General features: G+C 40.1%; 1 protein-coding gene across 3 annotated transcripts in view; it reads left to right on the top strand.

Moving 5' to 3' along the window:
* Nucleotides 1-23,788, top strand: part of KDM5A (lysine demethylase 5A) — a 66,251-nt gene extending 42,463 nt beyond the window's left edge. The window contains exons 21-29 of one of the 3 annotated variants that reach the window (XM_088837421.1): nucleotides 715-894; nucleotides 2,039-2,194; nucleotides 3,804-4,355; nucleotides 4,551-4,694; nucleotides 9,826-9,985; nucleotides 10,858-11,084; nucleotides 12,533-12,943; nucleotides 18,891-18,972; nucleotides 19,444-19,579. In XM_088837421.1, coding sequence (XP_088693547.1) covers nucleotides 715-894; nucleotides 2,039-2,194; nucleotides 3,804-4,355; nucleotides 4,551-4,694; nucleotides 9,826-9,985; nucleotides 10,858-11,084; nucleotides 12,533-12,943; nucleotides 18,891-18,935 — 1,875 coding nt within the window. In that variant the 3' untranslated portion in view covers nucleotides 18,936-18,972; nucleotides 19,444-19,579. Of the gene's footprint in view, nucleotides 1-714; nucleotides 895-2,038; nucleotides 2,195-3,803; nucleotides 4,356-4,550; nucleotides 4,695-9,825; nucleotides 9,986-10,857; nucleotides 11,085-12,532; nucleotides 12,944-18,890; nucleotides 18,973-19,443 lie in introns of all 3 variants that reach the window. The other 2 variants (XM_088837420.1, XM_088837419.1) reach the window with 2 other exon arrangements.
* The last annotated feature ends 271 nt before the right edge of the window (nucleotides 23,789-24,059 follow it).

Here is a 24,059-nt window from a genome sequence, read left to right as displayed (position 1 = left end):
ATAAAAAGATGCTATGGGGACTTCCCTGGAGGTCCATTGTTTAAAAAAAAAAGAAAACGATAGTAATGTGACTGAATTAGTCTGTAGGAAAACAGTTAAATTTGTAAGGAACAAATGATTCTCCACACTGTAGAAAAGGTGATTCCACTGACCTGGATGATATTAAATGCCTGTTTCCATCTAATAGCAAATTCCTTTCCTCATTCCTGACTTCCATGGTGGCTCCCAAGACGGTAAAATGTCTGCCTTCAATACAGGAGACCCGGGTTCAATCCCCGGGTTGGGAAGATCCCCTGGAGAAGGAAATGGCAACCCACTGCAGTATTCTTGCCTGGAAAATCTCATGGACGGGGGAGCCTGGTAGCCTACAGTCCATGGGGTCACAAAGAGTTGGACACAACTGTGCAACTTCACTTTTCACTTTTCCCCATTCCTAATTGCATTTATATGTTTGTTTTTAGATTGTCCTGTGAACTAGTTTTTACATCTTACTGGGTCCCTTGTTAATTCATTTTTAAAAACCTTTGACAACATGAATTTATGCAAACATTTTTTAAAGGACATTGGAAGACTGTTAAGAGATACAATTAGGTTTAAAGACTGATAGTTAATGGAAAAGGTTAGCACTAAACTCTTTATAAGATCTACTAATAGTGTATTGCCAGACTCCATGAGAGATCACAAGTTATGTAAGTCTGTACTTCTGTTTCCCAGAGTGGCAGCAATTATGCTTACTTGGAGCAGCTGGAGAGCTTATCTGCTAAAGGCCGCCCTATTCCTGTGCGTCTTGATGCACTGCCCCAGGTGGAGTCTCAAGTGGCGGCAGCTCGGGCCTGGAGAGAACGGACAGGGAGGACCTTTCTGAAGAAGAATTCCAGCCACACACTGCTCCAGGTGAGGAGTGGTTTATTTTTATGCACATGCCCTTCAGTGCCCTCCCCAGAAGTAGGTGACTCATTACCTAAGGTGAGGGTTGTTGTCAGTTTATCTGATCGTGGTTATACAAGTTCATTCCTACTGGGTGGTATCAGATGTTGGCTAGTAATCTGGAACCTTGAACAGACTTACTTCCAGTTCACCTTACACTGTGTTAGCCTGCATGTTACCTCTGTTGTTATCGTGGACTCTATCACCAAAAGATCTTATTCTCAGAAGCACAAATTAAAAAAAAATTTTTTTTTTTTACCTTGAAATACAGTTGATTTACAATGTTGTATTAGTTTCTGATGTACAGCAAAGTGATTCAGGTACATATTTTCTTTTTCAGATTCTTTTCCATTATAGGTTATTACAAGGTATTGAATATAGTTCCCTGTGCTATACAGTAGGGCCTTATTTATCTATTTTTTATATATAGGTATTGTGTATCTGTTAACCACAAACTTCTAATTTATCCCTTTCCCCACCTTTTCCCTTTGGTAACCATGTTTGTTTTCTATGTCTGTGAAGCTGTTTCATTTATAAATGAGTTCATATGTATTTCTTTTTTTAGATTCCACATGTAAGTGATATCATATGATATTTGTCGTTCTGACTTACTCAGTGTAATCATCTCTTGGTCCATCTGTATTGCTGCAGATCATTCTTTTCTTGCATCTGAGTAGTACTCCATTGTATATATGCACCACATCTGTATCCATTCCTCTTGTCAGTGGACACTTAGGTTGCTTCCATGTCTTGGTTGTTGTAAATAGTGAGAAGCACAAATTTAAATGCTCATTACCCTTTTCATGTCGAACAGTTTGAACATAGTTAAGAGCATAGACTTTGGAATAAGATTGTTTCATGTTTGAGGACGGATTCCTGGTGTTAACACTGTGTCTGTGGGCAACTTCTTGCCTTTCTGAACCTGTTCCCATTGTTTGTGGAGATAATACCACCTACTTCAGAGGCTTGTTGAGAGGTTTGAGTTCAATAATGCATGTGAAGTTTGTAAGAATGTGTCTGGGACGTGTGAGTGGTCAATAAATTGTTACTTTTATTTTCAGTTTTGAGATTTTTTAAAACCAGAGCGCAATGTTTGGTTTTATTTTTGTAGGTGCTTAGTCCCCGGACTGACATTGGTATTTATGGGAGTGGAAAAAATAGAAGGAAAAAAGTAAAAGAACTGATAGAAAAAGAAAAGGATCTGGACCTTGAGCCTCTGAGTGATCTGGAGGAGGGACTAGAAGAAACCAGAGATACAGCCACAGTGGTAAGAGTTAACAGAGCGCATCTTGAATTTGCTTGGTGAATGCAGAGTTCTGTGAAGCAGTCACTTTCTTATGTTCCTAACGTTTTATTTTTGTATAGTTTATCTTTGACTTCATGGTTGTACATGTTTCACACCTTTTTAATATTTGGAGTTAAAGTGTATAAAACTGTTCTCTCTCCCTAAGATTGCCCTTTCCATATCCCTCTTTATTGTTGTTTTAATAGTTGTCCAGTAGTCCATCAAATTGTCCATAATTTACTGAACACATTTCTGATACTGATCATTTTTGTTGTTACTCGGTGTTCAGTATTACGGATAATAGCAAAGTGGACTAACCTTTTTCCTTTTTTCAGATTGTTTTCCTACACTTAGTAATGGGATTACCAGGCTAGATTTTAGGGTGTTTAATGGTGCTTAATACTGTTGTGCTCTTCAAAGGAATGGTACCAGCTGACTGACTGCAGCTGCTGTTTGCAGTCTGCCTCTCTCGGTAGCATTCAGTAATATAGTGAGTATGCGAAAAAGTGTTTGTAGATAATTAAAATTACGGGTTTTATTGTAGAGTAGGAGGGATATGTTATGATTACAAGGTGCCTGAGGAAGTAGAAAATAAAAATGATCTTGGGCAATATGTAATAGTGGGGAATCGCATTTCACTGAGTGGCTTCATATGGCCGTTCCTGCCTGCAAATGATCCTGTTTTGAGGCTGATGGAAATAATTTCTTGTTAGCCTGCCTAGTGAGTCAGTCTTGCCAGACAAATAGCACTGGAAATTGCCTCAAAATTGTTTCAAAGCTAACAGAGTTTAAAAAGAAAATGCCCTGACAATATTCATGATAATTAAGTTTTGTTTTTATATATTTTTTTCAATTGAGTTACATAAAACCTTACTATAATTAGTCATCAGCCGTTACTGTTAGCTGGAAATTCCAAGAAAGAAATAAAATTGATTTGTATTGAACTTCTCCCAGAAAATGAATTAGAAGGAGGTAGGGAGTCAGTACTGATGAAATGTTTATCTTGTGCCAGGCGCCAAGTTAGGTACTGTTGCATGTTATCTTATTTAATCCTTAAAACAGCAAAGTGAAGTTACTAGTCTCATTTTTTGGAAAACTGAGATTCAGAAAACCTGTATCCTGGATCAGGAGTCTTGTTAAGTACAAGAGCCAGCCAGGCCTGATACCAAGGTGGCTTCATTTCAAAGCATACCATCTTTCTCCTGCCCCTTATGAAACAATTCTACTCAACTGCTGGACATTGTCATATATGACAGCAGTTGGCTTATTTCACAGGTAAGGAGTATTTGCATAGAAACTGTCAGGCTGCCCCAAATTTTAGGAAACGGTGGATTTTTTGTTTGTTTGTTTAAGGACAGTGCTTGGGACTTCCCTGGTGGTCCAGTGGTTAAGATTCTGTGCTTCCAATGGAGGTGCTGTGCGTTCAGTCCCTTGTTGGGGAACTAAGATCCCACATACTACAAGGGCCAAAAAAAAAGACTGCTTTGTCAACATGAGTCTGCAACGTGGAGATGGTCCCTACCCTTGAAGATTTGGTATTTGGGGAGCATTTTGCAGCGACTCCCTTCAGTTAAATGTTTGTCATACGCAGGTGGCAGTTTTCAAAGAGCGGGAGCAGAAGGAGCTGGAAGCCATGCATTCCCTCAGGGCAGCCAACCTCGCCAAGATGAGCATGGTGGATCGCATAGAGGACGTCAAGTTTTGCATTTGCCGCAAGACAGCGAGCGGGTTTATGCTCCAGTGTGAGCTCTGCAAAGACTGGTTTCACAACAGCTGTGTTCCTCTTCCTAAGTCGAGTTCCCAGAAGAAGGGGTCCAGCTGGCAGGCTAAGGAAGTAAAATTCCTTTGTCCTCTCTGCATGCGGTCTCGAAGGCCGCGGCTGGAGACGATTCTGTCCCTCCTGGTATCCCTTCAGAAGTTGCCGGTGCGGCTGCCTGAGGGGGAGGCCCTTCAGTGTTTGACAGAACGTGCCATGAGCTGGCAGGACAGGGCCCGGCAAGCCCTGGCCACGGATGAGCTATCTTCTGCCCTGGCCAAGCTGTCCGTGTTGAGCCAGCGGATGGTGGAGCAGGCAGCTCGGGAGAAAACCGAAAAGATCATCAGTGCAGAACTCCAGAAAGCCGCAGCCAACCCAGACTTGCAGGCAAGTTGCGAATTTTCTTTTTTTCCCTATTTCATGGGGTAATATCTGTCAGTGTGTAAGCAATAAATCAAATCTCTTACCACTATTAAGAAAATAACAGTAAGTTGCTTCATTACAATTTGGTGTACTCAGGCATGCATTAACACTCGTGTGTATTTAGTGCCTCTCTTCATCTCCGGGTTGCTCATTATTTAGGGACACTTGCCTAGTTTCCAGCAGTCTGCTTTCAATCGGGTGGCGAGCAGTGTGTCTTCTTCCCCTCGACAAACGGCGGACTATGACGATGAAGAGACAGATTCTGATGAAGACATTCGGGAGACCTATGGCTATGATATGAAGGTAATTACAGGGATGGGCTGGGGAGGGGGTTGATAACTTGATCACTGGGTTTGTTTAAAAAGCTGTTGAACACTGATGTTTAAGGCCTGAAAGTGGAAGAGAAAGCTAGTCGTCATTTCTGTCCTGAGTTTATGGTGATGGCATTTTTTCAGTGCTCCGAAAAAACAGATTGGTGAAGCTACATTTTTAAATAAAGGATGGTATGTTTTTAAAAAGCCTGTATGTATTTTCCTGAGAGGGGCTGCAAAAATTGTATTTTTAAGTTACTGAAAGGTTTTATGGCTAATTTCAAGTGTTCTTTCCTTTGGATTGTTTGTCTGTTTCAGTTCAGTTGCCCAGGTGTGTCTGACTCTTTGCGACCCCATGAATCACAGCACACCAGGCCTCCTTGTCCATCACCAACTCCCAGAGTTCACTCAAACTCACCTCCATCGAGTCGCTGACGCCATCCAGCCATCTCATTCTCTGTCGTCCCCTTCCCCTCCTGCCCCCAATCCCTCCCAGCATCAGAGTCTTTTCCAGTGAGTCAACTCTTCACATGAAGTGGCCAAAGTATTGGAGCTTCAGCTTTAGCATCAGTCCTTATAGTTAGGTTTTAAGAATCCCGTTCTAGCTGTGCTTTGGGTTTTTTTCTTTGATCTCTCATCTGGTTGGTGCCGGATAGAATGTCAATTTCAGGGATGCATTATACTTGGGCCCATGACTTGAATTATAGTCACATAGCAAAGGATTTGCCCTCAATATGATTGTTTTGATGGTGACAGTGCAGTGGGATGAAGGGGAGGTTTTGGCAGGGTTCTGTGTTGGGTCCTCTTGGCCTTGTATTCTTGTTTTGTGTCAGGTCCAAGATGTTCATCTTTTGTCGAGTAATATCATGATCTGGACAGAGACCCTGCCAACTCACAGTGAATCAGTTGATGTGTTTTGTATTCTTTGTGGAGATAATGTTCAGCATCTATGCCTATAACCAGGGAATTCATAGTCTGGTGTGTGAAAAAATTAGGGTGCATCCTTTTCCTTTGTCCTCTCAGCATGCATGTCAGGTAGGTAAGCTCACTGTTAGAGTACAGATACCGTCGGCATTAGAACTCCCAGGATATAAAGGTAAACTGTCCATCATAAATGTCTGTAAATTACCTGCTGGAAAATATTTTTCTCAAGATAAAAATGTATCCAGGGGATGTTTTAATGAGGGAGTTTTTAAAAAAATCATATGAATTAAAGACTTGAGAAAAGTTGAAATTTGAATTAGCATTTAAAATGAGATTTGAAGCACATTGTTATCCTTGAAATTAATGGCTATGTGAAGTTAATGACTGTATGTATGAAGCTGGTAGAATGACCAGGAGGAGCTGGAAGGGGATGCTGCCCACAGCACGTATAGGTTAGAGGTTAGTTAGCTAATACTAAAACTGCCTGTTTGCAGTTTTGGCTTAGAGACCTTCACTACCTGGGTTGTTATTAGGTATCAACCAGTACTCTGGAATTGTCTAACATGATGGACTTTGCCTGGAAGCAGATCAGTAACCTATGAAAACAAAGTGAAAGTGAAGTTGCTCAGTCATGTCCGACTCTTTGCGACCCCGTGGACTGTAGCCCTCCGGGCTCGTCTGTCAACGGGATTCTCCAGGCAAGAATACTGGAGTGGGTTGCCATTTCCTTCTCCAGGGGATCTTCCCAACCCAGGGATCGAACTCAGGTTCTCCCGCATTGCAGGCAGACGCTTTGACCTCTGAGCCACCAGGGAAGCACATCGCAAGTATTACATGATTTCAGGGCTAGGGATCGGAACTGTGGTTTGATACCATTGTATGGAGTAGTCCTCTGTTTGCAAAGTATATATGGGCTCTTAGCTTACAGTCTCTTAGAAGGGGGTGTTGGCAGGGTAGAAAATAAGATTATGGATTTTACAATGTTAGCAGCGTATTGACAACTTAGGAAAGGAGAAGAATGGTGGTAAGACTGGTAATTCAGGGTCAGATTTACCTTGATACTGGTATCTTTGCACTAAAAAAATTTCAGTGCTCCAAAATTTTGTACTAAAAAAATTTCAAGTGCTCTTGAGGGTTTTCCTATAGAGAAAGCACTTACTGTGTAATGAAAATCTTACTTGCCAACTTATTTGCAGTTGACTTGGTGATTTTTCACTTTGTATGATCTTCCCTGATTGTGACTGTGAATTTATCCTTAAGATAGTTTAAATTTAATATCTTCGCTAGATGAAGAGCCCCTGCTGGTTTAGGAAGAAGAGTAGGTTAATTAGAAAGAGAATGAAAATCAGTCATTTGATCTTAGTTATCATAGCATTTAAATGTTTAAAGCAGATGGTTTGTGCGTTGTATTGCTTGATTACTTCATTTTGCATGTCATACCATGTGATCACCATGAAAATAATCTGAGCAGCAATTCCGAGAACTCATTAGGAAAAGAATACATTTAATGAAACAAAGTCTGAGAGTCTGTTACAGATTTGTATGATTGTGTCTGGGATGACATTTTTTTCAGATGTTCATATGATTATTTCTTTTTAAACCATATTGTTTACCTTTACTAGACTGTTCATCCATAGTACAGTTTGTATTTTCCAAATGCATACATGTGTAGAATTACGTATCAGAAAGGAGGGTATAAAATAGGAGTAGCTGTTATCTTCTAGGAATTTCTTTTTTTTTAATCCCAGGAATTGCTTAATTTACAGAATGGCAAGTTAAGCACTTGGATTCTTTGATTTTTCTTCTTTTCTACCCTTGTTAATACTTGAGTGGCTTCAGCTTTGGTGAAAATAGAGTAAATTTTGTCTGAGAATTTAGTCTTGCTGATACAGATATGGGTGGAGTGACAGATCTGTTATAAGACACATTGCTCACTGAGAAGCCATTCCTCCTTCCTGTGTTTTTACCATTAGTGGGACTGACTGGTAATTTTCCCCTTAGGAAGAGTAATTTGCTTTAGCTTGCTGTTTATCAGTTGTTTTACCTTTAGCCTATCTGTGTCTTTATATTTAAAAGGCGTCTTTTGTAGACAGCACATGTGGTAGGGTTCTTCTGGTATGTCAGTCTGCATATATGTGTATTTGTAAAATATATGGTTAAATCTGGGTTTTTAGGCAGTATTACAATCTGTTTTTTAATTGGGGGTGTTTATATCTTTTATAGTTAATTGTTGACATGGTTGGATTTAAATTGATCTTTTATGTATTACATTTCATATGTCATCCCAGGGAAGTAAATTTTAAAAAATTTATTTTTACCTATCTTTACTTTCAACCATTATTTTCTGATCAGTTTCATTTCTAGTTCAGAAGCTTAATAGAAAATTTCCTGCTTGAGTTTCAATGAAATGAGTGGAGTCAAGGTCAGAAAAGACCCTTCCAGTCAGTGAGGTGAAGTACCTGGGGATGGCCATAGTACTCTCTTGCCTGTGGCCTTTTAGGACTTAAATTTTCTGGAACAGGAAAGTTAAGACCTATGTGAACTGCTGTTCCTAAATTCTCAGTGAGTGTAACTGTCTTCCAGAGTCTCTTTTTGAAACCTTTTAAGTATACTGTTTAATGGAGCATAGTCTCTGATGACCCTACTCTTCCTCTCATGCACCCTACAGTCAGCTGTTGCAATAGTCCTTAGCTGTTGTCTGGTCTTCTAAGCTCCCCCATGTACTCCTCTTGGTGGTGCTGGGGCTGGGAGTATCCCAGTGCTTGGTAAACTTTCCCTGTAAAGTACCACATGTATATATTAGCATACATTATGTGTAGTGATATTATATATGATGTAGAGTAGATTATTTTTAGGCTTTGCAAGCCCTATGTGGTCTCTGTTATGTCTTCTTGTTTGTTTATTTTTACAGCTCTTTTAAAATTTAAAAATGTTCTTAGCTCACACTGCATACAAGAACCAGGCACCAGCTGGGTTTGGCCCACAGGCTTGTGGTTTGCACGTTTATCCTTTGCCTGCAGCCTCCCTCTGCCAGCAGAGGGCATTAGAGAACATTAAAAGGCCCGCTTAGTGAGAAGGGACTTGATCCTTACCGTTTTATTCTCCATTCCTGCCATCATTGAACTACAGTTTTTTTGTTGTTGTTTTGTTTACTGTTTTCTGTTTTTGTTTGATTTTTGGAGTTTTGATTTTTGTTTTGTCTTTTCCTCTGGCGGTGGCAGCTGGTTCCAGTTCTAATTGTTTTTTTTGCACCGGAGAAGCCAGCCACATTGTATTCTGTTAGAGATAGCAGAACTCAGGCCAGTGCCTGCTCCTCACAGGTCTGGGTCCCAGCTCTGCAGACCTCCAGCTTTCTGGTTCTAATAACCCCACTTCTTTTCTCAAGCCCTAGAGATGGCAGCTCTTTCTTATAGTTACCTTGATGTTACTTTGATGTTTCTGTTTGCTTTTTCAAGCCTTCAGTGTACAATTTAGCCAGTTTACTTTATTAAATTCTCTCAGTTAAAATACCTGAGATTTCTGTATTCCGGATTGCACTATGACCATTAAAGCTGTACGTGTGGGTTATGGAGCCTAACTTCAGGGGAGAGTCATCTGAGACCTGCTTGGAGTTGTCAGGATTTATAACTTAAACACTGTCAGTCGGGCTTTTTAAGTAAGGGCAGCTAGCTGGTAAGTAAAAGCAGCAACTGGTAAGCAAGCATCTGGATTTGAAAACCTTTAGAGAGGATTGGATGAGCTGTGTCCTTAAGGTACCACATCTGAACCTTTATTCCCCTCCTAAGTCCATTTTATTTTTTCTTAAATGGTCTGAGTTTCTTAACTCATGGCTACAGGAGAATCCCATGGACAGAGGAGTCTGGCGGGCTACAGTCCGTGGGGTTGCAAAAGAGTCAGACATGACTGAGCAACTAAGCAACAGGAATCTTTATGTGCTGTAGACTGTAGAAAGGTTATTCTTCAAATTGTAGCTTTCTTGTAGATTTATTATCTCTGTGGATTGCTCTCGAGCTTTACTTTTGGCTTGAAACTGTGGTGATCATTGTGTTTTCCCCAGTGGAAATTTTCTTTCCTATTTCATACCAGATATTTAAGGTCCCCCCACCAACTGTGTTGTATTAAAAGCCTGTGCTTAGATTATTGTCATGGGACAAGTTAAGTGTTCCTAATTCTCAGCACCCCCTTGGCTGCTTCTTCAGGACACAGCCAGCGTGAAGTCCTCCAGCAGCTTGGAGCCCAACCTCTTCTGTGATGAAGAGATCCCCATCAAGTCTGAGGAGGTGGTCACGCACATGTGGACGGCACCCTCCTTCTGTGCAGAACACGCATACTCGTCCGCTTCTAAGAGCTGCTCTCAAGGTATTACCATGCTGGGGAACAGTGTGGGTAAGAGAAGTCTGACACTACACTGGCAGTCTCTCCTCAAGTATGAATCCTGACCATGAAGTGCAGTAGAATTTGAAAAATGCAACTTTGGAAAATCCAGGCTCTGGTAGCATTTTTCTGTCATTGGGTCATAATGGTAGAAAATTTCTGTAGAATCGTTGACTCCTAATTGGAAGCCCTTTAGAGTCCATCAAGCCCCTTCTGATCCTGCTTTTACCAAACCCCTGATTTGATTTTATCAAATCAGTTGTTATTTATCCTCTATTTGTTTATAATTAGTTGTTGAGGAACTTGCTGCTTTTGAAGAATACTCATTCTGGTTTTGAAAAGCTTTATTAGTTCTTCATCCCTTGGTAAATAATTTTTCTATTGTGTTCACTATCTAGTCTTTGTCCCCAGGGAAAATCAGTCAGACTGCTTTAGGTCACACCTCTGGAAAATGGAGAATATCTCTGTCTTCATAGAAAAATTCAGGATTTTATGGAGCAGCATATTATTACTGTTAATTAGGCAGGTAATGGGTTATTTATATGTGGCAGTTATATGTCTAATCTTTTGGTATCTTCTACAATGGAGAGAGCATTCCCTTTACCCTCCAGTCACAAGATAAATGATATGGAACCTGTGTTTTCACTCTAAACCAGTTTTTTAGAGTGTCATTAGAATTCTAGGCCTTTTTTGTTCTGTGTTTTTTTAAAATTTCACTTTCATACTAATGCAGTGAATTTAAACACCTAAATTAAGTGTTGGAGGAAGAGGGACCATTCCTCTAAATATTTACTTTGAAAGCATTGCTTTTTTCAGTAGTTTTCATGTTTTGTTCTGTCTTCTGTTTTGGGGGAAAGGTTCTAGCACCCCACGGAAACAGCCTCGGAAGAGCCCTTTGGTGCCTCGGAGCTTGGAGCCTCCAGTGCTGGAGTTGTCGCCAGGAGCTAAAGCTCAGCTGGAGGAGCTGATGATGGTGGGAGATCTCCTGGAGGTGTCCCTGGATGAGACTCAGCACATATGGCGGATTTTGCAGGCCACACACCCACCCTCTGAAGATCGATTCCTGCACATCATGGAGGTACAGGTTGGAAGCCTATCACACAGTGGTTTAAAAACCACTTAGAATGTCCCAGCTCCTTGGAGGTTCCACAGGTCACCGCAAGGGGAGGACTGGTGGATAGTGCTCCGGTTGTCCTTCTCTCTCACCAAGCCAAAGGGTTTCTGCTTTATGGTTTTCTTTATTGAGGTTATATGTAGTTTATATATTTTTATACAATTTACCCATGTTTTTTTTATCTGTGATACTATAATCCTGAGCAGGAGAGGAAAGGACAGACAAGGCACGTGTTTAGCTCTTTCTACCTACAAAGAAGGTAAGGGTCAGAGATGCAGAAACTTGCCTGAACTTACATTGCAGTAAAAGCAGAGGGACCGAGGCTCTAACTCTGGCATTTGATTCCTGTGTTCTTTTCATCTTTCTTTTCCTTGACTGTTTCTGTAAAGTGGAAGGTACAGTGTCATATGCTGGCACATTGTAGTTTGGTTTGAAAGTCAGATCGAAGGTGCCTAATTTAGATAATATTTTCTAGTTAGCAGAGCTTTTTCTTCATACTCACTGTCTTTTCTGATTTTATATATAAGGAAACAGAGTTTTGAAAAGTTAAATGTCTTATTCAAGGTGTGATAGGTTTAAGACACTTGTGACCCAGTATTCTTTATGATTCTGCAAATTCCTATGCTCTGTCACTGTCGTGTCTGTTTGCGAACTCATAGATTGCAGCACACCAGGCTCCTCTGTCCTCCATTGTTTCCTGGAGTTTGCTCAGATTCATGTCCATTGAGTCAGTGATGCTGTCTAATCATCTCATCTTCTACCTGCAGAATCTTAGGAAGTGTTATTTCTTAAGTAATTATCAAGCTTATGATTTTCAGTATTTCTTCTTCTGCCTCACCCCTTGTTCAGAATTTTAATACTGGTAAATAAAAACCGAAAGAGTTGCTGTGTAACTTAGTATACATGCAGTATGTTTCTATGTTTTTGTCCCAGTTACAGACAGATGCTACAGACTGTGTAATATATGCTGACAATTTTTTGGCCTTCCCCCCACCCCCAATAAGTTAAAAATATTTTAGCTTAGTCAGATATTTTATTCAGGGCTTGCCATTATTTTCTACTGTTACCTTCTTTGAATATTATATTTGTCTTCTTAAAATATTAGAATATTTATTGCATAATGTATACAATATAAAATTTATTATTTTAACTTTTAAAATACACAATTAAGTTGTTTTAATCACATTTATAATATTATACAACTGTTACCACTGTCCATTTCCAGAACTTTTAAATTATTCCAGACAGAAACTCAGTACCTGTTAAATAATAAATCCCATTTCCCTCCCCCCAGCCTTGGTAATTAATATTCTTCCTGTCATTATGAAATTGTATATTCATGATACCTCATTATAAGAGAATAAAACTGTTTTTGAATGTCTTGCTTTTAAATTGTTTCTCTTTTTATATTCTTGAAGGATGACAGCATGGAAGAGAAACCATTAAAAATAAAAGGAAAGGACTCTTCAGAGAAGAAACGGAAACGGAAGCTAGAAAAAGTAGAGCAGCTTTTTGGCGAAGGAAAGCAGAAGTCCAAGGAGCTAAAGAAAATGGATAAACCTAAAAAGAAGAAATTAAAATTAAGTGCAGAAAAATCAAAGGAGCTGAACAAACTGGCCAAGAAGCTAGCGAAAGAAGAAGAGAGGAAGAAAAAGAAGGAGAAGGCCGCTGCAGCCAAAGTCGAACTTGTGAAAGAGAGCACCGAGAAGAAGAGAGAGAAGAAGGTGCTGGACATTCCCTCCAAGTACGACTGGTCTGGAGCGGAGGAGTCGGACGATGAGAATGCTGTGTGCGCTGCACAGAACTGCCAGAGGCCCTGCAAGGACAAGGTGAGTCTCTCTGCGTCCCAGCGATTGTGTACGGAGACGCGGAGCAGCAGCCAGGCACACGAGGCTGTGACATAGTGATGGTCTGTGTTGATCCCAGGATTTGGCCTTGCACCATCACATGTTTAATACAGTGTTTTGAACCATTTTCAGTTAGGAGGTTTTAATAGAAGAAATGTGTTTTAGAATTTGTGTACAGAGCGAACATCCCAGATGAGCAGAGAGAAGCTGTGTTGTACCCAGGAGCAGTGCACCCCATGTGTGGCCACAGCAGGACACAGAGCAGTCGTGTGCCCTCCCTGTAGAGTGCCTTGGAGGACTAAGCACCTTGTCAGTTAGCCACAGTGTGGCCTAAAAGGTCCCAGGCTAGAGTTCTAAGACCCAGGAAGCAAATTGCCTGGAGATTTGTTGTGAAGACGTAAAACTTGGGTTAAATCTTCCCTTTGGTCTGCGTCTTAGCCACACTCAGGCCTATGTATGTATTTAAAAATCAGAACATGATTTTTAAAAATCTCTTGCAGAAAATAATGGAGACCTTTAAAGGTACTATCTTTTTTTTTAATGTCAGCCCTAAACTTTAAATATTAGTAAGTACATGATGATCTTTCTTAAGGCAATATTGATGTTAAAGACTTCTGAGAAAAATGGATGGACTTTATGAAAAATCCTAGTTCTTTAAATGTCTGGAGGCATCTATTTTGGTGTTCCCTTCAAGATTATTAATAAATTCATGGCTTTAACTTTATCTCCTTACGCCACTTTTAGAATTTTAATAACCCCTCACTTTGAGTATATAAACAGAATAAATACAGCTGCATCACTGTTCCCTCCTCGGTTAAATACTGTTAGAGCTTGAAGAGGTCACCTTCTCCAGTCTCTTCATTTTACAAATGATACAGCCAGGACTGAGTGAGGATGAATGCTGTAACCAAAGTCATAGAGCCAGTTAGCGGCAAAACCACAGGAGAGGCCTGGCTCCCAGAGCAGGTGCTCCGCTAACCCCCCGGTAATCGAGACGCAAGAACAAAAACAGCCCAGAACCATATGACATGTTTAATTATTAACGGTTTTCTCACTTCTGGAAAATGAGTATATAGTAAAATATATACCCCGTAGTCCAGCTCTCCAAGAATAACAACTGGGAATATTTTAGTGTGCTTCCTTCCAGTTCTTTTTCTGTATGGTTTGTTTCATATCATGTCATACTGTCCACTTTTACATCTTTATTAATTTCATAAGCATTTTTCTATATTGTAAACATTTTTAAAGCATCTTATTAGATACATTATGTGTTGTATTATTTTTATCTTTTATTTGAATTTATTCTCATCTGAATTTATTAAAGAGGCTATGAAAGGTTACCTGTTTCTCTTTGGGTCTTGAAACATTAGTAGCTTAGTGTTGACAGCCTTCTCCCCTTTCTTTCTCTTTTAACTAATTTTACATCAGTTGTAGGATTGGCGGCAAGATGTGGTTTTTTTGTTTGTTTGTTTTTTTTTTAGCTTACCGTCATCATTTCTACAGTGTTTATATCCGTCATAACCTTCCTCTTTTTTTCCCCCTCCTTTTCACTTAATACTCTCTCCTCTGCTTAGCATTTAAAACAGGTTCAGTTCATCTACTGTCTCTGTTCTCTTTCTGTAGCATATAACACTGCAGACAGTTTTCTCTCTTCTGCTACAAAATTGATATTTTAACATATCCTGCCTTACTTATTTAAAATAATGTGATCAATATATAAGCCCTAAGATTTGCTCTTAACATTGTAGATATTTTTTAAAAATCTAGAAAAGGGGTTTCCCTGGTGGTCCAGTGCTTAGGACTCCACATTTCCACTGTAGGGGGCCCGGGTTCCATCCCCGGTTGGAGAACTAAGATCCTGCAAGCTGGGTGGTGTGGCCAAAATAAAAAAAAAAATCTGGAACGTTATCATCCTCATTTTGATGGCGCAAAAGGAAATTTAGCCACATATTTAGAAAAAATGTCTATTGTTTAAAATATACAGAAATTTGTGAAGATTAGTAGAAAAGATTGTTGAACACACAGGTGAGCAAGTGTGCCTCACCCTGTCAGTAGGTACATAAAAGAAACTTATAAATGGTGTATTTCTGTAATGTGTTTAATTTCAAATGGGAATTATTTCAGATTATAAACATTTGCCCATCACACTGCTGTCTTGCAGTTTTTGTGGTCCTCCAAGTTTGTTTCTGACACAATTTTACTACCTGAGTATTTCTTTAAAAACTTTGTAAATAATTTTACAACTTCCTCAATTTGAAGTGTAGTGTTTCTTTAAGGAAAACAAATTAATGCATGATATACATCTTCACTACAAAAGGATACCAAGAAAAGAATGTTTTTAAAAGAAGTCTGTTCTTTAAACACTATGTAGCAAAAAATAAACACACACAACTTGTAGGGTTCATTCATATTTAGGTAAATGTACATTTTTTCTAACAAGTAATAACTGTTACTTTTATGTAAAAATGTGCAGATTGAGAAAACTTTGAAGGATTACTTAAATGTATCTAGCCTCTATTTCAAAGATGTTTTAGAAAAAAAAATATTATCAGAATAAAGTAAAAGGTTTTATTTTTTTTTTAATTTTTATTTAATAAATGGTACAAAGCACAATGCCAAAAACATTAACAGTTAAAATTTCACCAAATAAAAAAATACTATAGAATACACAGTTGTAAAAAGCTACATTAAGTTATTTTACAACTGCTTCAAGCTGCACAAAGAAAAAAGTAAACGGTTTTAAAAGCCCAAAACTATCTCTTCCATCATTATCAAATTGACTTTAAATTGAAATTAATTTTTTTTTTTAAATAATGAGCTATTTTCAAAAGATTAGTTTTCAGGTTCAGATTCTTTTTGTCCCTGAACTCTGCCACTTTCGTTCAGTCTTACTGGTACCAAGAGTTAAACAAGTTAACTTGAAGGAGCAAGTTCTTTCAAGCTAGTATATAAGTAATATTTTTCAGCATTGAAGTAAATATTTAATCTTAGTATGAAAATAGACTTTTTCCCCCTTAACTTTTTTACCTTCTTTCTGGGGCTTTTTTCTTACCATTACTACCTCTCTAAGATGTCCAATACAGTAAACAGAGAGATTATAAACTTCTATCTCTCACTTTAACTGTTACCCACTCTGATTTTAAAAGATTTTTGTGGAGAATCATATAGGCAGAAGTATTTGCATTATCAGTTCCTTTATCATTCTTATCTCCTTTTAGCAGAGCGCATCTCACACACACAAACTATGGTGATGTCAGACTAAGGTGACCAGCTGTAACTTTCAGCACCGAAATTCCTGTGTCTTGGAAAACTGGTTACTTTCGGGCAGACTGAAAAGGTTGGTTACTTATTGATGAGAGCACCAAAAAACATACATAGGGATTCTAAGCATATGTTGTACTTAATTAGGTAAATTGTTTTAATTTTCATCTCTGGCTTTTGCAAGAAAGTTTGGTGCAAAAGAGATTGAATGCCAAAAATATAAAGAGTTCAGTTGGGTAACTAAGCTAAGAGTATCGCTAAATCACCAGCTTTCTTTTTTCCCTGTGTAATAATATGCACTAAGAATTGAAGAAAATACAACATGCCAAATATTTTTTCTTAAGCGTAAATATGAAACCATTTAGCAAAACAAGAAATGCCAAACCAACATAATTTTCTGTGTTTAATATATTTCTCTTTTAAACACACATTTAACCGATAATCTCTTTATCAGTTAATATTTGAACAGCTCATAGCTACGAAGTTTTTCAGGAACTACTTTTTTTGATTTGACCAGTACGCTTCCTAGAAATAATGAAAGGGGAAATGACTATTAGGACTTACTATGCAGTTAACCAGATTCTTTGTTCTCGAGTGTTCAGGCTGCCACAGTCTGTTCAGAATCCTCTGTGGATTCAGTTAGCATTCCAGACAAAAGTCTAATTTTGATTGTTGGTCAAGGAACATGATCAAAAGATATTCATAGAGAGGGCCATTTTTTCCCCTCCTAATTATTAGGCTAAACTGTTGTCTGACCTATAGGCTGGGATCGACTCTCAGGAAAAGTTACTATGCTTTTTTGGAATGGTGGGGAAGCTGGGCTTAGGAATGGACCTCTAGCCATACTCTCAAAAGGGTAAATGCTATCTTATTTGAAAGAGAGCAGTAGATTTGATTTTGGGAAACCAGAAACCAGTGAGCAGGGTGCAGAATTTGATTTTAAAAGAAACTTTTCTTGGCAGCAAAACATGACAGATTATAACTTTTTTAACGTGTGGGGACTGGTCTGGTTAGAATAGTTAGTTCCCTGTCGACTCAGGTGTTTATAACCCGGGATGGCACCTCCAGTCTGAGCAGCCCAGAGGACCACAGCTCGTCCTCCCAGTTCCCTTGACCAGCGTCACACAGCCAGACACTCACTCTGTGTTCACCCACTGTCAGGTTAGCACTTTATAAATCTTCACCTGCTTGTGCTGTCTTTATTTTTTATCTGTTGCACCGGAGTCGTCATCTCCGTTTTCTGTACCTCCAGTGCAGTTTGCCACCAATAAAGACTTCAAAAGCTAAATATCACACAAACAATTACGGAACAAAAACAAAATTCATTTGAAGAAACAAGTCACTCTGAACTTGCAGAAAGCAGTATCACACAGTGAAAGTGAAGGTCAAGTTTAGAATCTATGAGAATGACCCGGGAGCTGGTCACAATACAGGCTTCCGGTTTGAACGCCAAGGTGATTCTGAGTCTGTAGGTTTGGGCTCGGTCTCAGCTACACACGGCAGGTAATTCTGGCATGAGTCATGCTGCAGTCAGTTATCTGCAGAATGTTTCGTGTGAAGAAGATGAGTGGAGCTGGGAGACTACGATTTTAGAAATGCCTCCAATGTCCCAGTCTGAGGACCAGGTGCCTTGCCAAACATTACTTCATTTGATCCTCTAAATTAGTCGTCCCCAACCTTTTTGGCACCAGGCACCTATTTCGTGGAAGGCAGTTTTTCCACGGCCTGGAGTCAGTGGATGGTTTCAGGATGATTCAAGCACATTACATTTATTGTACATTTTATTTCTGTTGTTATTACAGCAGCTCTACCTCCAGTCATCAGACATTAGATCCTGGAGGTTGAGGACCCCTTGATGTAAATAATTCTGTGAGTAAGACTTGGTCTCCGTTTTACAGAGGGAGACGTGGAGCCGTAGGGACTTGCCTGAGCTCATACATCAGAACTGTGGACTTCGGAGTGAATTCAGTAAACTTTATGCCACACAGTATTGGCCCCTTGAGAGCTAGAATTCTAAGAACAACTAAAGCAAAAAGGTTATTTTGACAAATGATTTCTCCCACCCTTTATTAAAAACCCAGAAACTTCTAACTTGACTGTCACACTTTTGATGAGTTTTATAGTCTGTGGACACTGATTTTGAGAACTGCCCACTTTCCCTGAAACTCATTTCCTAGCCCACTCCTCCTTCCTTCTGTCCTTTCTCACAAGCTGTGCTGAAGTACTTCGTGGATCCCTTCATTCTCCTCACTTTGCTCTGGTTTCTAGAAAAGTTCATTGTTGTGCATGACTTCCGACATTGTTAGTAAGATGGTCCACTTTTATCTTGCGTAGAGAAGAGTAAGAAGCCCTTTTATCTTAAAGGTTCTAATCTGCCATGGCATAGCCATAAAAACCACCCCAATCACCTGCCAAATAGCAAAGCCAGGATCTCCTCACCATTAAGTGTCTACCCGAGACTTAGCACCACCAAACCACAGTCCCTTTCTAGACTCCTATAGTCACCATAGTCTCTGAAGGGTCACAGCTTGCCAGGCCTCTGCCACTGACTTGTCAGTTACCCAGACTTAATTTTAAACCCCAGAGTGATCTGTTGACCTGTGTCTTTGACTGTTTTAATTGGTTAATTTGTAAGATTTGACCTCTGATATTTGCTAACTTTTTATAGGGAGTTGTATTTGTAACGGAAGAAGAGAAGAATAAAAAATATTAGTTTTAAAAGTGGCCTATGTGACTGCTTTTCTAAAAAGGTATTTAATGCTCTTAGTACTTTGGCTTATCTCTTTGAAATAAAGCTAATACACAGGATTGCCTTCACATTGTTGTACTCTGCCTTTCCTGATTGATAATTGCATTGTCTTAGAGCCTAGATGTTGTTAATATTAGCTAAAACTACTTGGCTGCTCTATTAGAAGTTCCTTTTTTTTTTTTTTTGTCAAATTTTCTCAAACATGTTTCTGCCTTGCAAGGAGCCCCAGGTATTTATGAGGTGATGGAGTACCTAAGAGGCCTCATTTTGTGGACACATTACGGAAAAATAATTTGGGGGGGATTAACTTCTCAGCTTCTTTCTTTAAAAAATAACTCCATAAGAAGTCATTGTCTATCTCTGGGCATCCCCGTTATTTGCTATCATTTAAGCCAAGGCAGCTCTTTGGTTTGCTTGTATCCCAGGCTTCCTGCATGTGTAACCTAAACATCCCTGATCTTGTTTCCAACAGGTGGACTGGGTGCAGTGTGATGGTGGCTGCGATGAGTGGTTTCACCAAGTTTGTGTGGGGGTCTCTCCAGAAATGGCGGAAAGTGAAGATTACATCTGTACAAACTGTGCAAAGAAGCAGGGGCCAGACAGCCCAGGGCCAGCACCGCCCCCTTCCTTCATAATGAGCTACAAGCTACCAGTGGAGGATCTTAAAGAGAACAGTTAGCAGACGCTGGGTTGGTTTGGGACACGGGGGAAAACGGACCACACTGAAACCGTAGTCATCGAGTAGAGTGGTTTAGGTCCACTCGGAATGTTGCTTCCAAAGATGAACGGCCTTCTGGGAAAGTCCTCTCAGCCGACTTCCTCTGCGCATGGACGTGGGACCCGTGTTCTCTGTCTGCACTTGTGTGCCGAGGGTGTCTGCCTTGGTCCAGCAGGCAGGGTTTCAGTTCGTCTCCTCTGAGGTCCTTTGTCACATTAAGGCCAGACACTGGAGCTCTAGGGTGGCAGGTTGGCATCATTGCATTGGTGTGCTCACAGGGCTTGTAAGGGTGTGTTTTAGGGCCAGTTGATACTAGTTAGAGGTTCACGGCCAGCACTGTTGGGAGGTGCTGACTGCTTGGATCTCCTTAGTTAGGGCAGTGGGAGGAGTCAGAGGACCAGCTTCCTTCCACTCTGACCTGAGTTTGACGCCTGGCAGGTTCAGCTCGGAGAGGACCAGGACGAACGTAGTCCTGTTAGAGGCCATGGGAGGGGATCCCGGCCTGTAGACCTCCGCTCCATGTGCTTGTGTGTACCAAGAGGAAAACCCTAAGTGAGGGGCAGATCACCCCATCTTCCTAAGGAGGAGAGTAGCATCCAGTTCAGAAATCTGACTAGATTGGATTCTGGGAAGAAGAGATTTTATTTTAGGGCAGGCAGCCTATTTTGCCTTTGGGAAGTCTTACTGCCTTGGGTCTGCATTTAGAGAAGAGCAGGTGTGTGGATGCAGGCTTCAGCAGCAGCAGAGACAGTGAGTCAGAATGTTTCACTGAGCTAGCGGTGCGTGCTTTTCAGGGAAACCTTCATTGACAAGTGTACCAGGTGCCACCAGGCTTCAGGCATGGCCACCAGCAAAACCAGCAAAACAGCTTTTTGCCTTGCAGCCCTGCCCCACTGTCTGGTTCCAGGACTGGCAGTTGCTGACCGAGGCCGGCCGTGGGTGCTATCCCATAGCCCCATGGCTTCCTCCGAGGAGTTGGGCGTAGAGTACCTCTGGTGACGAAGTTGTTTTAGTAAATCCATTTTTAAAAAAGAAAAAAGGACTTGTTTTTATGTTTTTCTAAATGTCTTCTGACTACTGACTGTTCTATAAATAGATTATTTTTCCTTTTTTAATATACATATATGAATATATATATATATATATATATTTACCGTTACCAGCAGCTTGTGACGGAGTCTCAGCATCAGAAATCCATTTGGGGGCTTGCTTTCTCTTCTTGCTTTTTATAAAGGAGTCCCACTGCTTCCTTGTAGTACATGGAGTTAGCACTTCCTTCTCCAGCCTCGCCTGACCAGATCGTCCATCTTGTTTTTGTCCGAATAGATAATTCTGTTTCCTTTGTGTGTTGGGACTCGTCCCTGTCTGTGGGGAATCCTGATCGTGCTGTATCTGCAATGGTGGTTCTGTTTGATTCTGTTCCGTTCTGTTTGTGAAAGTTTGAAACGACGGTGCTGTGTCGTCCTCCTTCCTGTCGTGTTCTGTCCTCGTGGAGGTGTTAGGTAAGCTCTTATTAGAAGGGGACTTTTTTTTTCTTTTTTTAAGGACAAAAATGACCCACCAAACAAGCTGAAAATGGTGTTTCGTCTTCACTATCCTGTGTCCCTTTATTTTGGGTTGAAAATACGTGGTTTGGCTTATAAATTCATCAGTTTTTCTTTTAAAGGGGGGAGCAAGATGGGCCCAGAGAACAGCTAATATTCTCATCCTCCCTTTTTAAAGAAATGTCTTCTAGTAACTAGAAGCGAAATGTACTGTCGAGTCACAGTTTGAGTGGGTATGAGATTTAACTCAAAAGACCTCTTCCTAAAAAAAAAAAACCTTTCCTGTAAAATCCAGTTTCTGGACATGCTTTCTCTGTAGTTCCTATTACCAATCTTTTCGTCCCTCTTCCCCTGGTATCATAAAATCTTGAGTGTTGTTCATCAGTGTTGACGTGCATGGGTCTTAATGTTTCATCTCAAGTGTATGTATGATTTAAGATTAAGATAAATTTCCTTGTGGAAATTACAAGGCAACTATTTTCATAAGTTTTCATTTTGCTAATGTACATAAAGATATTATTACTTAGTTAAGAGTTTCATCCAGTTATAGAAGAAAGCACAATTTTTTTTTTTTTTTCGCCTTTTGGTCTTCTCTGTAAAAGCCTTCAGACACTTGTGGGTTAAAAATTAATTGCAGTCTTCAGTGATGGCTGCCTGGAACACGCTTTAAAATACCTTCTTTTCCCTTCAGCTGTCAGCAGAGGGACATGAGGATGCCGAGAAAGATGGCTCAGGGGCTCTGCTTCTTGGAGAGAGGTAGATGGGGAGAGAGGGCTGTTTAGGAAATGATTTATGTCCACAGTATGGTATTTGCCTGCATGTTTTACCTGAGAACGTCGCAAGGCAATCTCCCAACGATGAATAGCTTCCTGTTCATCTTCAGATATTTTGAAACCTAAATATATCCTTTAATTGATACAGTGAGATTTTCTGTATTAATTTGAAAGTCACAGGAATTTGTTCTGACTTGACCATTTAGACCTAGGCTGAGAACAGATGAGTGAAATTAGTTTAAAGAAGAAGAAAAATACATAAAATGTGTAATTTTGTAATTAGTGGACTAAGATTCATCTGTTTAAAGAAATGCTGATACTCTAGTATAAAACTTTTCACTTAGAGGAAGTTACATATTTATAGCTTAAACACATTCAGCAGTGGTGTAGCATGTCAAATTAAAATTTGATTTAAAATGTTTCTTCACCCTTCCTGTCTCCTCCAAGACACAATTCTTCACATATTGATACTTTAACTTTCTTGTTGTAATAATTCTTTCAAAGGCATTTCTCACTGTGTTCACTAAAAGCATTTTGGTGAAGGTTATAGAAGGGAAGATGAAAATCGGTAGGCCAAGAGTAGGTCCTCGGCCCCTTGCGCATGGGACCACAGCTCTCCCGTGGTCCCTCTGGCTGGTGTTGGCTTCACTGCCTGCAGTGACCGCAGCAGAGCCACACGGAGGTGCCGGGTCAGGCCTTGCGGGGCGGCCAGTCCCTAGCTCTCTGTGACTCAGACCTGGGCTTCATGGAGTGATAGCTGCTGCATGTCCTGCTTTGGATAATTGAAATGTCAAACGTGAAACCTGTGGTTGCACATGACGTACTTTAATGATCAAAGTGCCAGTGAGGGCTGACCCGTGAGCCAAGAACGGTTCCACCTGTGCTTTTCTTCTTTATCTTCAACGTGTGTCTGAGAAATATGTTTCTCTTAATTTTTTAATTCTGATGCAATTCTGTGGCTATAGGAGAAACTCCCTACTGGTCGATACCTGGATTCTGTAGTACGTTTATGTGAGAACCAGCCAGTGCTTTTACGTGGCGTAGTTGAGGGAAAACTTTGAAAGCCCTTCTTTCAAAGGGTGGATGAGCCACTCTGAGGAGAAAGTGGAAAGTTGAAGTGGAACTTGAAAATTGTGGAAAAACGAAGGTGAAGTCCCACACATAGTGGGTTCAGTAAAGGTTTATATATGAACTAGCTTCATATGTGTGTAAAAAGTTGCTTTGGCAGTAATATAAATTTTTAAAAACAGGCATTTGGTTTGCTTTTTATTTTTTGAAATCTCCCCCCCCCTTTTTTTTTTTTTTAAATAATCAAAACTTATCTTTACTTTGGATATGGGTGTGCTGTGGCAGTTAGCATTTACCGCAGGAGAAGGAAAGAATGGATATTAATGTATCTGGGGTTCTCTCGGCCTGGACCATATCCAGTCACCACTATGCAACGACCAGACAACGTGCACTGGAAGAGGATGTGACGGGTGTTCACAGCCACACCCTGCTCAGTCTTACTCTTGCAATACTCCAAGATGTCCAAACAGGAATGTCTTTTGTAAACCTCAAGACCTATTGACTATCCCCTTGCATATTTATTTACCCGATAGTGAGACACTTAAATATAATATGGACTCTAATTTACCAGGGTTTTTGGTGGTGCCTTATGAAAAGTACAACTTGATTTCTTGGTTTTTGAGCATGTTTTGCATTTATTTTTGTTTTCTGAAAAAAAATATTAGATATGGTTATTTGCATTACATCTAAAAAAAATAAAGCTTTGTGTGTGAACTCAGGCCCCCTGCTCTGTCATTCACGTTGGTGGCAACTCTCAAGGGTAACCAAGCCAAGCTAGATTGTGGTCATCGTATTGATGACCCGAGAGCCACTTTTTACCTGTGCGTTTGCTGTCTCAAAAATAAAAAACTGGCCTCAAATAACTTCACCAGTGGTGTGATTAGCCTGTTACATTGCTGAGAATAGGTGTCTTCAGAAAGTGTGAAGTAGAAGAAGTGATTCCTGCAGATTTCAACTTTGTCTGTTTCCAGTGATGACCAGCAGA

Source organism: Moschus berezovskii, chromosome 6 (assembly GCF_049115385.1).
Source record: "Moschus berezovskii isolate FMDL1 chromosome 6, NW_MosBer_1.0, whole genome shotgun sequence".
NCBI classification, from domain to species: domain Eukaryota; kingdom Metazoa; phylum Chordata; class Mammalia; order Artiodactyla; family Moschidae; genus Moschus; species Moschus berezovskii.
Note: the sequence above shows the minus strand (reverse complement) of the source record. Positions and strands in the feature narration are given on the sequence as shown.